The sequence below is a fragment of the Sander vitreus genome, chromosome 10, assembly GCF_031162955.1.
Source record: "Sander vitreus isolate 19-12246 chromosome 10, sanVit1, whole genome shotgun sequence".
Lineage (NCBI taxonomy): Eukaryota > Metazoa > Chordata > Actinopteri > Perciformes > Percidae > Sander > Sander vitreus.
The window spans coordinates 33,776,242-33,792,210 of record NC_135864.1 but is presented as its reverse complement, the minus strand read 5'-3'; the positions used below and the strand labels follow the sequence as shown (position 1 = coordinate 33,792,210).

Sequence of the window (15,969 nt, the reverse complement as noted above, 5' to 3'; positions counted from 1 at the left end):
AAGGCCCCTGAATCACTTACCACATCTTCTATGTGTCAAGCACTTGAAATAAAATAATAACTGAATGAATAATAGAACCACATGGCAAGTCAGTCTCATTTTTGTAAGGTGATGCTACTGATAGTATTTTAATTTGAAAATGAAAAATAACCCCATGCGGAAGTAGAGTTCATAATCCTGAGTCATTGCTCCACTGCTTCAAACTGAAACAGCTCCGGAGCTTCCCCATTTAGCCTTTAGCTAGCTACTTTATCTGTTATTTGTTTGACATTTAAAGTATATTTAACAATGGAAGGTTCTGTATCAAATGTCGAGGTCTGTAATTTTGCTTACACGGGACAGTTTGAGAAATTAAAACAGTGCATTCTGTCAGATAAAACACTCGCCTGCAAAACGGACCAGGTAAGAATGCATATTTTGAAATAATGACAAATGCCAAGTGAAGTTTTCCACGTTTCCCCCGCGACATGTTTGTCATTTCAGGACTGTAGAAGCGCCCTGCACTGGGCTTGTTCTGCTGGACACACCAACATAGTGGAGTTTCTGCTCGACCTGGGAGTTGACGTGAATCTGCCAGACGATGTAACGTTTTAATAAATGTTTTTATTCAGTATATTTGTCCTCCAAGGTGGTGTAGGGATGGCAGTTAATGTTAGATAGGTGCACCCTACAGTATAATGCAACTTCACTGCTAATAGCGTTATTACAGCAACAACCCAAATTGTGGCTTAACAGCACAGAGTATAATAACCCTTTATAAATAAGTATATTGCATCCAAGAGCTTTGTATTTACAATAAAAGATAAGTTTCTATAATTTTAACAAAATTATAGCAACACTTTTGTTTTTGCCCCCATTTTTTATGAACGTCTAAGACTTTTTCTATGTACACAAAAGGCTTATTTCTCTCAAATGTTAACAAATGTGTCTAAATCTGTGTTGGTGAGCACTTCTCCTTTGCCGAGGTAATCCATCCACCTCACAGGTGTAGCATATGAAGATGCTGATTAGACAGCAGGATTATTGCACAGGTGTTCCTTAGGCTGGCCACAATAAAAGGGGGTACGAAAACCAGTCAGTATCTGGTGTTAGGGTTCTCCTCTCTTTCTCTCTCTCTCTCTCTCGCTCTCGACATGACTGCAGTTCGTCTTAACCGACTTGACAAATGCTCACTTTCGATGGCATCTGGCACTTTGGAGAGGTGTTCTCTTCACGGATGAACCCTAACCATAACACCAGATACTGACTGGTTTTTGTACCCTTTATTGTGGCCAGCCTAAGTCACACCTGTGAGGAGGATGGATTATCTCGGCAAAGGAGAAGTGCTCACCAACACAGATTTAGACACATTTGTTAACAACATTTGAGAGAAATAAGCCTTTTGTGTACATAGAAAGTCTTAGATCTTTGAGTTCAGCTCATGAAAAATGGGTGGCAAAAACAAAAGTGTTATGTTTATAATTTTGTTCAGTGTGTGTGTGTGTGATATGTAGTATATATATATATATATATATATATATATATATATATATATATATATATATATATATATATAAACAAACAAACGTGTAATTTGCATTGACATTTCATTTGATATAATGGGGGATATTTCAGTGTAATAATGACAAATGATGGAATATATCTCAAATGCCTAGAGCTAACCGAATGTGAACAGACACTAGGCCATAGTGAGTAATCTCCAAATGATCCACTTCTCTTTGTTTTGTGAAATGACGACATGTGATGTGTTACTTCCCAGGCTTTGTGGACCCCTCTTCATATTGCAGCGTCTGCAGGCAGAGAAGACATAGTGAGATCTCTAATATCCAAAGCAGCTCAGCTAAATTCAGTTAATCAAAATGGATGCACCCCTCTGCACTATGCCGCCTCCAAAGACAGATATGAGGTAAGGTTCCCAGGTTGCAGTAACATAGTTTGATCTACATGCTGCCAAATAACTTTTACATGCCTGTTTTCTTAAATTTGTATTATGTTTCTATCGTGTCTTTCAAGTAGCTCTATACATGTAATCAAAATTATATTTGATTAATAGTAGTGTTATATTTCTAGTATCTAGATCTATTTATTTTACATGTGTTTTGTCAAATATTTTAGAGCTGCAATAAATAGATGATTCATTGATTATTCAATCAACAGAAAATTACATTTGGACATTTTTTTGTCATTTAAGCTTCTCAAATGTGAAGTGTGCTGCTTTTCCTTGTCTTATCATGATATTAATTAGATATCTTTGGGTCTATCAGACAAATCAAGACACTTGATGACATCACTTTTTAACTGTTTTAGGATGTTTTATCGGCCAAACAATAAATCAAGAAAATAATTGGCAGATGAACTGATTATGGAAATAATCTTTGGTTGCCTTTAGCTTTGCTGTTGCTTTTCTTTATTGAGGTAGAATTAGCACTTGGATAATACATATACTGCAGCATAACAGTGCTATCAACTTCTGCAATATTTTGCAACAGGTACTTTTAATTGTTTAGCAAGACAATGCATTGCATTTCATATTCGTGATTAACAGCACTATCTCAGAATGAGTTGCATTATTCTACAGTAGCAGAGTAGTAGCATTATCAGTTCTGAACCAGAGGCTCTTTTTTCGGGGAACACCCATTTACTCTTTTTAAGGATTTCCCCTACCATTTATTCCAACCAAACCATATCCTGCATGATGATGATGGTATGAATTATTCAAGCATGATATGCTGTAAGTGTGAAAGCCAAACATAAAGTGAGCAACCTTACCTTTCTCTTAATTAAGCCATTTGTCCCTCACCATGCATTAGTAGAGTTTAGAAAAAAGTATAGTATGGGCCAACTTGTTACAACACTGAAGTTACCGTATAAAAACGTTCTTATACTGAGGTAAAAGGAGTTAATAAGAGCGTGAAAGTTACGATTTTTTTTTTGTTCAAATGTTTTATATATTATCAGTTGTCAAAGAAGCTGCCTAACTGTTTTTCTTTCATACCAATGTCAAACATGGCCAGTAAGAATTTATTTTAAACTTAGGCAGTTTCCCATACATAGAGTCCATTTGTATGTGTAAACACCAAACAAAAACACATTCATTCCTTTCTTTCCATTCTCATAACATATTGCACGGTCAAAAAACAGTTTGCTCCCTTCTCCTGCCACACCCCTGTGCCCAGTTGGACATTGATTAAATCACCTCTGTCACAGCCAAATTGACAGCGCCCTGCCTACCCCTGGTGGGGGGAGGATTTACAGCAACAAATAATATAAACAAACCCAAATGGCTCTCACACACAGCAAGCAACAGTATTTAACTAACCTGTGGGATTTGTCCTTTGCCATTAGCCGATAAACATAATTTAAACAGTACCTATGAGTCCAGTGTGTGAAACTGCTAAATGAAGTGATGCACCCCCCTCCCAAGTATCCTATGCTCTTCGTTTTGGCTCGTAGACCTGATGTGCCCAGGACGGAGGTCTGAGGGTGAACCCTTCTCGAGTGCACCTGAAGCAAAGTCCACACAATGTTTTTATTTACATGTATGGAAATCAATCCCAGTGGTGGCACGCTGCTACAAGGTGTTAAATCATTTTCTCTTTGTGAAGTTTAAGGGCAGTTTGACTTTTGTTTTCCTACTAGTTCAAAACGGTAAAGGAGGGCGCCCGGACAGCTCAGTTGGTAGAGCGGGCGCCCATATATAGAGGTTTACTCCTCGATGCAGCGGGCCCGGGTTCGACTCCAACCTGCGGCCCTTTGCTGAATTTCATTCCCCCCCTCTCTCTCCCCTTTCATGTCTTCAGCTGTCCTGTCGAATAAAGGCCTAAAAATGCCCCAAAAAGAATCTCTAAAGGATATATGTATTTCTTGTATACTAACTGCAAAATGTATTTTATACTGTTACAGCTATTATGTGGTATACTGTATACAATTAGTATTTAGTATGGAACACAGAAAATGGCTGTCTTTGCTGTACAACATGCAAAAGTCGCGAAACACCAGACATCTCCATGGTAAATGTATTTATTGAATGACTTGAGTAACTTTCCATGGAGTGTGATGTATGAACTGTGGGATGCCTTTCTGACACCAAAAGAACAGGATCTGAAAATGTGTATTTCACATAAAAGGGAAGTCACTGCATTTAAAAGGTTAATTGTTAATGACTGGTTAGTAACACAGCTTTCCCTTTTTATAGATTGCCCTGCTGTTGTTGGAAAGCGGCGCAGACCCCAATGTCACCGACAAGTATCAGTCCACTCCCCTTCACAGAGCGTCTGCCAAGGGCAACCACCGCCTCGTCCAGCTGCTTCTCAAACACAGTGCCTCAACCAACATCCAGGACTCACAGGGCAACACACCACTGTATGTGTCAATACCTGTTTGTCTAATACAACATTGTGGCAGTTGCAGTGGAATACTCTAGGCTGAAATGAACAAACAGAAAACCCTTAAAGGGTCAGTTCACCTAAACTTAAAACATTTCTTCTCACTTACCTTTAGTGGGATTCAGTCATTCAGATGGTTCACGTTTTGGTTTTATTTGCTTTAAATTTGAGGTATCAGTCTCAGAGAGTTTAACCTCTGCCCTAATATATTGGATATAATGTATATGTGGGGCTTACAACATAGAAAATTAAAAAAATGAAAAGCTTTTTGTATTCACAATACTGTATGGATTTGTTTTTTACCAGCCATCTTGCGTGCGATGAGGAGCGTGTGGAAGCAGCCAAGGTGCTGGTGGAACATGGTGCCAGCATCTACATTGAGAACAAGGAGGAGAAGACCCCCCTCCAGGTAGCCAAGGGCGGTCTGGGCAACATCCTTCGTCGGATTGTGGAGGGATGATGCATTGACTGATCTACGGTTGATGCTCCAACTCCAATCCCCATCATCGCAAGTTACATGATGAGAATTCTCATCCCAGTCTGATGTGACACATTCAGATATGTAACAGGTGGAAGATGGGAGTGTGTCCGGGAAAAAAGTTGGACTGTACTGCATTATTATCAGCTCTTCAGATGGGGCAGTGAAACTGCTCAGATGTTAGATGTCTGGTCAAAAACACTCTTGTGCACTAAGTGCGGTCTATTCAACACTGCAGTCTATTTTCTTATGATCTATTCCTTTTTATGTTTGACTTGTTGCAAAAATGACCAAATAAAAATCAGTGTTCACTGAACACTGAACTTCAGCCTGTTAGTAAATTATGTTTAGGATGTATTTATCGGTTGTACATTCAAGCATTGGATCCAGCAAATGTTGTAGTTTATCATTAATTTCAAGTGGTATTTTCTGGCCAACTCCTGAAGGAAATATCTAAACTAAAAATAGTTTTTAGAGCTTTTTTGCTGAAAACAGCTACTTTGTATGGCTGAAAACGGCGTGAGAGTGAACCAAAATCGTGTTGTGGGCCAGACAGCTAAACAAAGCTAAAACTCACCATAAAGTTCTGTAAAACCAAGGGTAGCTGCAGATCCTGGTGGTAGTTCTCGTACGAGGAGTGACCCTTTCACATTGTTCAATGTTGTCATTTGATGCATTGGCATTTTCAAAATCCATACATCTTATTCCTACAGTGTGGTCTAAGACAGTCCAAAAATATTAATAAACAGGAACAACTTTCCCAAAATCCAACTGGAGTGCTAAAACTCATGTGTGATGTCATCAAGTATACCCTAGTATTACCCTAAACCTGCTTTCTTTAGCCTAAAATAAAAAAGTGTGCCTTTTAGAGTGTTATGAGTGTTCATGCTCACAACAGTTGTAGCATTATCAGTAAAATGTACGCAAAGTATAAAAAGGTCTCTGCCAGGATTATATTTAATTGGCTTGAATTATTCCTCAGGCATTAACATGAAGCAGCTGGATTTTTGTGTTTAAATTTCTAGGTTGAAGTGATTCCAGCCATTTTATGTTTGGTGATTTAATTACTGCATAATAGGTTTTTGTGAAATCTTTATCTCTAGTGTGTAGCTGTCAGATAAATGTATAGTGGAGTAAAACGTACCATTTTTTTCAGTAAGTAAATATAGTGGAGTAGTAGAAGTGTAAATACTCTGGAAAGAAACGAACATATATATATATATATATATATATATATATATATATATATATATATATACCTGTAGTTTCTGTACACAGCCACACGCATATATATACCTATCCTGCAAAAGGCTGTTAATGACAAATAATACAATAAAAGTTGTCTTGTAAACCGATGAACAGTGAAACTTTGGGCTTTGTTAGAAATCCCATTTAACTAATATATATATAATTACTAATATAGTAATTATATATAATATATATAATAATATAATAATATATATATATATATATATCTATTTAGTTTCTGTGCAAAACACAGCACATGCATATATATACCTATCCTGCAAAAGGCTGTGTTAATGACAAATAATACAATAAAAAAGTTGTTCTTGTAAACTGTTGAACAGTGAAACTTGGGGTTTTGTTAGGAAATCCCCATTTAACTAATATATATAATAATATATATAATATAATTATTATTATATATAATATATATAATAATATAATATAATATATATATATATATATATACCTATTTAGTTTCTGTGCAAAACACAGCACATGCATATATATACCTATCCGGCAAAAGGCTGTGTTAATGACAAATAATACAATAAAAAAGTTGTTCTTGTAAACTGATGAACAGTGAAACTTGGGGTTTTGTTAGGAAATCCCCATTTAACTAATTTCTACCGTTTGGTTTATACATAGACAGTATATGAACGGTTCATACCTGCGAAAGTCCCCATTTTCCTGACATCATAGAAGTAGTCAGCTGGGCTGGGATGCGCATGACAAGGTGCGAATTATTCAACCCCTTTGGCTTTAGCTTCCTGGAAGCGAGGTCACGTCAAAAAAGCAGTTCTCTTTAATCCTCCTGTAGTCAGTGTTCACACCAAAGACTGACTGGCATTAGACACCGAAGAGCTGGCTGTTGTGAGGTATTAAAAGGTAATTATCATACGTTTTGCAGTAATAGTTTATCAAGTAACTTTTTGACCTAACGTTATGTAGAATAGCAAAGCTAACGTAGCTAGCTAGCTAGCTAACGTTTATAGCTAGCGTTAGGTTAGATTGCATCTTCGCAATCCCGTTTACTAACCAAACATTTCAGGTCGAGAGCGCTGGTCAGAGTTCTAACCGACTGTTTCTACACCTTTACTCATTATATTTCTGTATTTGTCTGATCACTGAGCTAATGCAGCGCCTGTCTAGTCAGCGAGGTGTCAGCTGTCAGATGCTTTATTCCGTGTTGACCTAGCTAGCTACCAGAAACTATGGGGCTGTTGTGTTGCTTTTGTTTAACGCAAAGCTGCGGGAGCTTTCTGGAGTTTGCGGGGCCATTCGTTACGCTCTAACCACTAACACAAGTGAAGCTCGTTCGTGGATATCAGACTAATGAAGTTCTATTACATAACACCTCTTCCAACGAAGTTCTCAAGAACTTCCAACTTGCATAGCATTTTTGACCGAATTCAGATCTATCGTGTATCTTCACAAATGCCTCATATATTTATTTAATGTATTCATATTCGCATTCACCTTAACTTTGCTGTGGAGCTGGTGATTGTTTTCTTGAAAGAATGCCGACACGTAACACAGTTCAAAGGTTAGAAGCTGCTCCCCTCAGTAAAGCAAATATGCTGTCTTAAAGATAGCAGTAGATCAATAGTTGCTTATTTAGTACTGATATACTGTGGTTACAATATAAGTCATATATCAAGCAGCAATATTGCCTTCTGCTGTGGAATTATAGCTTCCAAAACACAGTTGCTGGGAAAGCAAATACATATTTGACACTACATAAGTTACTCCTGTACCTATGCTGGGCTTGAGTCTGCCTATGGCATATGTTCCGTTCATACAGTTGAGAATGCTACACATGACATACTTTCAAAAAAGAAAAAAACCTTTGCCACTGCATTGCACAGTTCCTGCCAGTTTTCGCCCTCTGGTAAAATATGTATGTGGGGGCGTATGGTATGATTCATGATGTGTTGCAACATTCACTTGTTACTAATACACACCATGTATCGTTGCTTACTAAAATATGCTATAAATATAAGTTAAAATGATGCTAGTCTTTAGACGGTGTCCTCATTCAGGATCCTAGAGGCCTGAGTTTAGAAGCTCCTCCTGAGCCTCTCAGAGCTGGCCTGGTGTATCTGTTTCCCAGGTGGTTTGAATCTTTAATGATTCTCTTCAGGCAGGTAGGGCGTATCGCCTATTGTTTGTTTGTTTGTGTGTGTGCGTGTGTGTATTTTTTTTGTTGTATTGATCGTAACCAAAGGGTAGGGTCGGAAGCTTCAGCTTATATAAGCTCCCCCCCTTGTCACATTTTTAAACTAACAAACTCATTTTCAAGGAAATAAAATAGACAAGCGTGTGTTGGGCGTTGGGCTGCAGTGTACTGAGCCCGTAGACAATCCTGAGTCTCTGGTGCCCATCCCTTCCGTGGTATATTCAATGCCTCCATGTGATTACAGTTTGCAGCTTCTCTTAAAGGCACAGAGACCTTCTAGAGCAGTGGTGTCAAACATACAGCCCTAGCCCCCAGAACTGGCCCGCCATAGGGTCCAGTCCGGCCCACTGGATGACTTTGCAAAGTTTGAAGTTTGCAGAGAATTTATTAATTTCAATGTATTCTTATTTGTCCACTTGGGGTGGCGCTGTCCTAATAAGAGTAGCAGGCTGGATGCACTATTATAGATCCTACATGCTGACGTACAGGCTACACTGTCAAGCGTAGGCTGCTGTTCATGCAGGATCTGCCGTGGGGAAATGTCTGGGTCAAAAAGAAGAAGTGTGGACACAGTGTTGGGTTGACCAGTTCCTATTTCTTCACAGAGGTAAATGGGAAGCCGGTGTGCTTGCTGTGTTCACAGCACCTTTAGGTGCTCAAGGAATATAGTATTCGGCGCCACTGTCAGAGTCATTTCTTTTTCCATCCTGACCAGAATACGGTTGAAGACTGAAACTTGAAATTGCACTTATTTTTCGTAAAATATCTCAGCTGTTCATCAAGACAAATTCCTTGTTTGTTTACGCAAACCTAGTCAATAAAGCTAATTCTGATTCTGATTCTGAAAAAGGGACAAAGGGAGGTGTTATTTATCGGTTATTATGCACTGGTTTTACTGGTCCGGGCCACTTTACACCCTAATGGTGTGCAGGTGGCCCATTAACTAAAATTAGTTTTACACTTCTGCTCTAGGGCAGTGATTCTAAGTAGTAGTAACTAGTAGGCTAGTAGTACGACTGCAGACCAAACCCACCGTAATACTGATAGTTCAATTGTATGAGAAACAATATCCTCTTTTATATGAATAGTGTCATACATTTGGGAAAAAAACATTGGGAATCGAAGAAGGGGTACGGGAGTTGATCTGACAGGGCTGTGGGGGTACGTCAGACCCAAGATGTTGGGAACCACTGCTCTAGGGCCTAGATGTGCTGTCCAGTTTTTTGGTGCTGGACACAGAAATCTATTTTTAAATTGACTACTTTTCAACCTTGTGAAATAAATTAAATGTACAGTCAGGTCCATAAATATTGGGACATCGACACAATTCTATTCTTTTTGGCTCTATACACCACCACAATGGAGTTGAAATGAAACGAACAAGATGTGCTTTAACTGCAGACTTTCAGCTTTAATTTGAGGGTATTTACATCCAAATCAGGTGAACGGTGTAGGAATTACAACAGTTTGTATATGTGCCTCCCACTTTTTAAGGGACCAAAAGTAATGGGACAATTGGTTGCTCAGCTGTTCCATGGCCAGGTGTGTGTTATTCCCTCATTATCCCATTTACAAGGAGCAGATAAAAGGTCCAGAGTTCATTTCAAGTGTGCTATTTACATTTGGAATCTGTTGCTGTCAACTCTCAATATGAGATCCAAAGAGCTGTCACTATCAGTGAAAGCAAGCCATCATTAGGCTGAAAAAATCTAAACAAACCCATCAGAGAGATAGCAAAAACATTAGGTGTGGCCAAATCAACTGTTTGGAACATTCTTAAAAAAGAAAGAACGCACCGGTGAGCTCAGCAACACCAAAAGACCCGGAAGACCACGGAAAACAACTGTGGTGGATGACCGAAGAATACTTTCCTGGTGAAGAAAACACCCTTCACAACAGTTGGCCAGATCAAGAACACTCTCCAGGAGGTAGGTGTATGTGTGTCAAAGTCAACAATCAAGAGAAGACTTCACCAGAGTGAATACAGAGGGTTCACTACAAGATGTAAACCATTGGTGAGCCTCAAAAAACAGGAAGGCCAGATTAGAGTTTGCCAAACAACATCTAAAAAAGCCTTCACATTTCTGGAACAACATCCTATGGACAGATGAGACAAAGATCAACTTGTACCAGAGTGATGGGAAGAGAAGAGTATGGAGAAGGAAAGGAACTGCTCATGATCCAAAGCATACCACCTCATCAGTGAAGTATGGTGGTGGTAGTGTCATGGCGTGGGCATGTATGGCTGCCAATGGAACTGGTTCTCTTGTATTTACTGATGATGTGACTGCTGACAAAAGCAGCAGGATGAATTCTGAAGTGTTTCGAGCAATATTATCTGCTCATATTCAGCCAAATGCTTCAGAACTCATTGGACGGCGCTTCACAGTGCAGATGGACAATGACCCGAAGCATACTGCGAAAGCAACCAAAGAGTCTTTTAAGGGAAAGAAGTGGAATGTTATGCAATGGCCAAGTCAATCACCTGACCTGAATCTGATTGAGCATGCATTTCACTTGCTGAAGACAAAACTGAAGGGAAAAATGCCCCAAGAACAAGCAGGAACTGAAGACAGTTGCAGTAGAGGCCTGGCAGAGCATCACCAGGGATGAAACCCAGCGTCTGGTGATGTTTATGCGTCCAGACTTCAGGCTGGAATTGAATGCAAAGGATTTGCAACCAAGTATTAAAAAGTGAAAGTTTGATTTATGATTGTTAATCTGTCCCATTACTTTTGGTCCCTTAAAAGTGGGAGGCACATATACAAACTGTTGTAATTCCTACACCGTTCACCTGATTTGGATGTAAATACCCTCAAATTAAAGCTGAAAGTCTGCAGTTAAAGCACATCTTGTTCGTTTCATTTCAACTCCATTGTGGTGGTGTATAGAGCCAAAAAGAATGGAATTGTGTCGATGTCCCAATATTTATGGACCTGACTGTATGTTTATTGTAGGCCATTTCCTACTTTGTTTACTTGTTGCTATGTTAAATGCTCATTAAGTGTATCAAGAGGTGTAACATCAAAATACCTACAGCATATTTGTTCTTTGTGTTTTATCTGCAGACATTTTGTGCATCACGTTACTCCACTCAGCAGTTTCTTGGCTGGTTCTAACATGTGTGATCTCAGACAAGATAGCGATTTGGACTTGGAGACAGATCACTTGGCGGATTTTTCCCTGATGAACAGTCGCTTGGACTCATTCCGTGGCTCCAGCCTGGCCCAGCAGGTATCGGCAGAAAGATTGGCCCGGGCCGGCTTCTACTTCACTGGCCATGCCGATCGCGTCCGCTGTTTCAGCTGCAAGAAGACTGTGGAAAACTGGTGCAGGGGAGACACTCCTGTAGAAAGGCATATAGAGGTAATCAGAATAGTAATAAAAAACAAACATGATTAACTTTTTAGTATTCATCCTGTTCTAGATAGCTAAATCATACTTTCCCAATTATTACAGGTTTCCCCATCATGCAGGTTTCTCAGCTGCACCCACCGCACCAATTTCAACCCGAGTTGTGATACCAGACTGACTAACGGTTCCACCTACAATGAAGATGCAGAAGACATGGAATATCGTTTGAGAACAGGAGAGGTGGTTGATGATTCCACCTACCCAATGGCCCCTCACATGAGGAGTGAGGAGGCCCGGCTTCAGACCCTCTCTTCTTGGCCCTCTACCGCTCCTGTGAGACCCCGAGATCTGGCCCAGGCCGGCCTCTTCTACTTAGGGGAGAGCGACCGGGTGCAGTGTTTCTGCTGTGGTGGCATGCTGGGTGGCTGGGAAGCAGGGGACACCCCCTGGACAGAACATACCAAACATTTTCCCTACTGCTTCTTCATCCTCGGGCACGATGTGGGCAACATCCCATTACAGGGGGGTACAGTGGAGGAGGAGTGTGGCAGTAGACAACATGCAAACACTCATGTCTCTATGGGGAGATTGGAGGAGAGGCTTGGTAGCTTTGCAGGAGTCCAGCACCCTATTGACCATAAGAGGCTTGCCATAGCTGGCTTCTACAGTGCAGGTAGATGACAGACCAAGAGGGACATAGTCTTGGGACTTGAGAAACATTGAACAACTTTGAGTGATTAAATGTTTTCTTGGGTATTTGATCATAACTATGAATGCAAGCAAGATTCAATTCTGTGTGTCCTTGCAGGGGCAGGTGACAGGGTGTTGTGTTTCCACTGTGGTGGAGGTTTGAAAGGCTGGCAGCGTGGGGAGGACCCTTGGGAAGAACATGCCAAACACTATCCTGGGTAAGCACAACCATCATGGTCCCCCTTCTTAACACATATACATAAAGATTTTTTTTTTTTGCTGTGGAATTTGATTTATTTTTTAATACAATTATATGTTTTTGGTTTTTAAAAATCAGATGCAGCTTCCTGTTGGCAGAAAAAGGACAAGAATTTGTCAACAGCATCCAGCTACAAGATCCACGACGAAATAGAGCTGTAAGCATTCAGTGCTTTTACATTGCACTTAAGTAACAGGGTTATTGTTGACTTTGCCAAATAATCAGATTTTGTAAACTTCATGCAAACAAGACAGAATTCCTCAATCAGGGGAAGGACTGGGTGAACACCTCATTTTCTGGCCAATGATATGCTTAACCGGATTTCTAACTGTGTTTACATGTGGCATGTGCATGATAAAGACCCCAGGCAGCTAAAGTATTGCTGTGACTGCAGTGTGTTAGGATGTTCCCTAGGAAGGAGATATTACTCATAGTGTTGCTACCTTGTATCCAAAAAATGTCATACATTTTCATGTGTTTTAAAGGGTTAGTTTTCACCAAATTCACTCAATAATACTAAACAAATTGAAAGTGGTAGCGGTAGACCAGCAACTTTCGTGTTCTGCAAGGAAATACTGTTTTTGTCAAAAGGAGTCTGGTGGCTTTGATGAGAGCATAGATGGATAAAATGGCTTCAGTTCCCTGTCAGAAAGGACAGTCTGATGGCAAGGTAAAGGTGAAAATATTTTTTTGGGCATTTTCACCCTTTATTTTGATAGGACAGCAGAAGACGTGAAAGGGGGAAGAGGGGGGAATGACATGCAGCAAAGGGCCGCAGGTCGGAGTCGGACCAGGGCCCACTGTGTCGAGGAGTAAACCTCTATATATGGGCACCCGCTCTACCAACTGAGCTATCCGGGTGCCCTTTTGGGGCTTTTTTGGCCTTTAATTGACAGGATAGCTGAAGAAAGGAAAGAAGGGAGAGAGAGGGGGGAGCCTTAGTATGTGGGGCGCATGCTCAACCAGATGAGCTACCATGGCGCCCGGGTGGTCCATTTATTTAGGTGGCTAAAATACTTTTTGCTGCTACCCGTGCTGCCTGTTAGCAGCAGTACTGTGCTTAGCTTCCGTGTCGGTACTGCCGCCTGCTTCTCCTAACTGGGGGCGTGCCAGCTGCCATCTACTGTAGGTAATACACTGACTATAGATAAGTACCTCATACAACCCCACTTCAAAATATAACGTACGTACATATGGACATGTAAATGCTGTTTTAAGACGCACTTGAAAAATGTTAACCTATCAATTAACTGCAGTGATTTAACAGGAATTTTGTTTTGGGTTTGACAAATTGAAAAAGAATGCATGTTTACAATGTTTAATTGATACTACATAGTAGCGTAATATATATTTTTTCTCTGGACAAATATACATCCTGTGGCTATTTGGAAAAATAGTTATCAAAGATGTTACTTGTAGCGATGTTTGTTTTAGTTATATTATTCTGAAATTAACTATAACCATGTTTGTTTCCAGACTTCAAGTCTTCAGAATGGACTTTCAGGACATGGGAATGGTAAACATTAACATTTCTTAATTTGACTCCCCTTTTTTGAGGATTTAAGAAAAAATAAAAACATCTCCTGTACTTAAAGAAAACGCCAAGCTGTATAAATACAGAATACGTGTAACTAATGAAAATAACATGACTGAATGTGGTCACTGATGTTACCTCTTTGTGTTCAGAGGTGTCTGCCATGGCACAGAAGGCCATAGGGATGGGTCTAGAGCCCAGTGTGGTGGAAAAGACCATCTTGGAGAAAGTCAGTAGGACAGGTTCAGGCTACTTAACCCTGGAAGCACTTATCCAGGATTGTCTTGAAAACGCACCAGAGAGTGATGCTGCAAAGACATTGGAGCAAGGTAGTGTACCTCTTGTATGCTGAACCGGGTTTATAGCATAAAGAAATACTGTTGTTGACTACATAAAACAAAGCCTGAGCAGCAGTGATTTAAATATGAGCACACAAAACACATTTTGAGCCCCCCTATTCTGCCCCCGTCCTCTTTCTTCCAGATGAGGATCCACTGGAGAAACTACGGAAGCTGCAGAGGGAAAAGCAGTGCAAAATATGTATGGACAGAGATATTTGTATTGTGTTCATTCCATGTGGTCATCTGGTCACTTGTAAGGAGTGTTCAGAGTCGCTCATAAAATGTCCAATCTGCTGTGGAGCCATAACGCAGAAGATCAAGACCTATATCGCATAAGGGAATCATGGACTCTTGCCAAACATCTATGCTGCTTTCTCACTATCTTCATAATATTGTATTTTAATAGTAAATGTAGATAGCCTGTGATATATTTAAGGACCATGTTGTTTGTATGAAAATGAATGAGTAAACGTCACAAGAAATAAATATTTTCACAATCACTGAGATTATAAATAGCTGATAATAGCTGAATAATGAGTAGTGAAACTTGAGAATACACACTAAAGGACAATTACCATTTTTGCTCTTCTTCTTTTGACTCTTTCTTGCCAAAGGTGCCTTTCTCTAGGTTTATGTACTTGTTTCGTTGTTTTACTTTGGACAGGGCAATTGAACCACACATGAGATGTGCTATCAGTTGGTTTTGTACACCTGTGTCCCATTCATCTCTCCCATTCATCTCTATTGTCTAGTGTACTTATGAACACATTTCTCTCAATGTGTGGTACTCTGTATAGTAATTTATACAGGTAGATCAGTAAATCAATTAAAACTTTGCTTTAGAACTGACTAAATCAACTCTAATTTAGGGCCTGCAATTAATCACTGTGGTGTGAAATTATTTGACCATTATATCATGCACTCTGTTGTCATAAAGAGTAAATAAATGTCAATGTTTGGACTTGAAAAATGTTTTTCTTTGATTACTATTACACTTGCATTGTCTATTGTTATTATTACAATATTCTACAATTTGGTGTAAAATGGACACCAACTCAACCTTTTCACCCACTTAGAAAAGGTTTGTATAACTGTAAAATTAGTATCCTGAATATCCCTTAAAAGTTATTCCGGTTTTACGACTATATAAAATCTATATCCGCTAGAAAACACGTTTCAAGAGCTCCTGTAGATATTCATTTTTCAAATGGAACCCAAACAGCGTTTAGGTTTTGGTAATGACAAAAATATTGGGGTATGGCTTGAAGGCATTATCTAGATTTATTATTATCTGCGTATTTTAATATATAGTTAAATTCCCTCTGTCTCAAATGAGCTCATTTAAGTGATTTCAAATTATGGAAGGAAGCTGAACCGTGGTGGTAATGAGCTCTGTATAAAAATTATCTCTCTCCCCCCTTGTTCAAATGAATGTAATGTGAGATAGATTTAAGTGAGTATTTTACCGAAATAGTCCAGACTTCTTGACTTAATTTTGTTTCTC

At 39.5% G+C, this 15,969-nt stretch overlaps 2 protein-coding genes across 3 annotated transcripts; both read left to right on the top strand.

Moving 5' to 3' along the window:
- Positions 1-175: 175 nt before the first annotated feature.
- Positions 176-5,191, top strand: psmd10 (proteasome 26S subunit, non-ATPase 10). The gene is made up of 5 exons (XM_078261251.1): positions 176-402; positions 484-582; positions 1,760-1,906; positions 4,196-4,362; positions 4,692-5,191. The coding sequence occupies exons 1-5, from the start codon at positions 289-291 to the stop codon at positions 4,843-4,845; spliced, it is 681 nt and encodes a 226-aa protein (XP_078117377.1). The 5' UTR covers positions 176-288; the 3' UTR covers positions 4,846-5,191.
- A 1,657-nt stretch (positions 5,192-6,848) lies between these two features.
- On the top strand, positions 6,849-15,435 carry xiap (X-linked inhibitor of apoptosis). Of its 2 annotated transcripts, none has more exons than XM_078261249.1 (8): positions 6,849-6,986; positions 11,356-11,653; positions 11,747-12,314; positions 12,450-12,549; positions 12,669-12,747; positions 14,067-14,106; positions 14,277-14,453; positions 14,608-15,435. In XM_078261249.1, the coding sequence occupies exons 2-8, from the start codon at positions 11,408-11,410 to the stop codon at positions 14,799-14,801; spliced, it is 1,404 nt and encodes a 467-aa protein (XP_078117375.1). In that variant the 5' UTR covers positions 6,849-6,986; positions 11,356-11,407; the 3' UTR covers positions 14,802-15,435. The 2 variants fall into 2 exon arrangements, with proteins under 2 accessions (XP_078117375.1, XP_078117374.1); XM_078261248.1 differs by having other exon boundaries at positions 6,849-6,996.
- Positions 15,436-15,969: the final 534 nt, after the last annotated feature.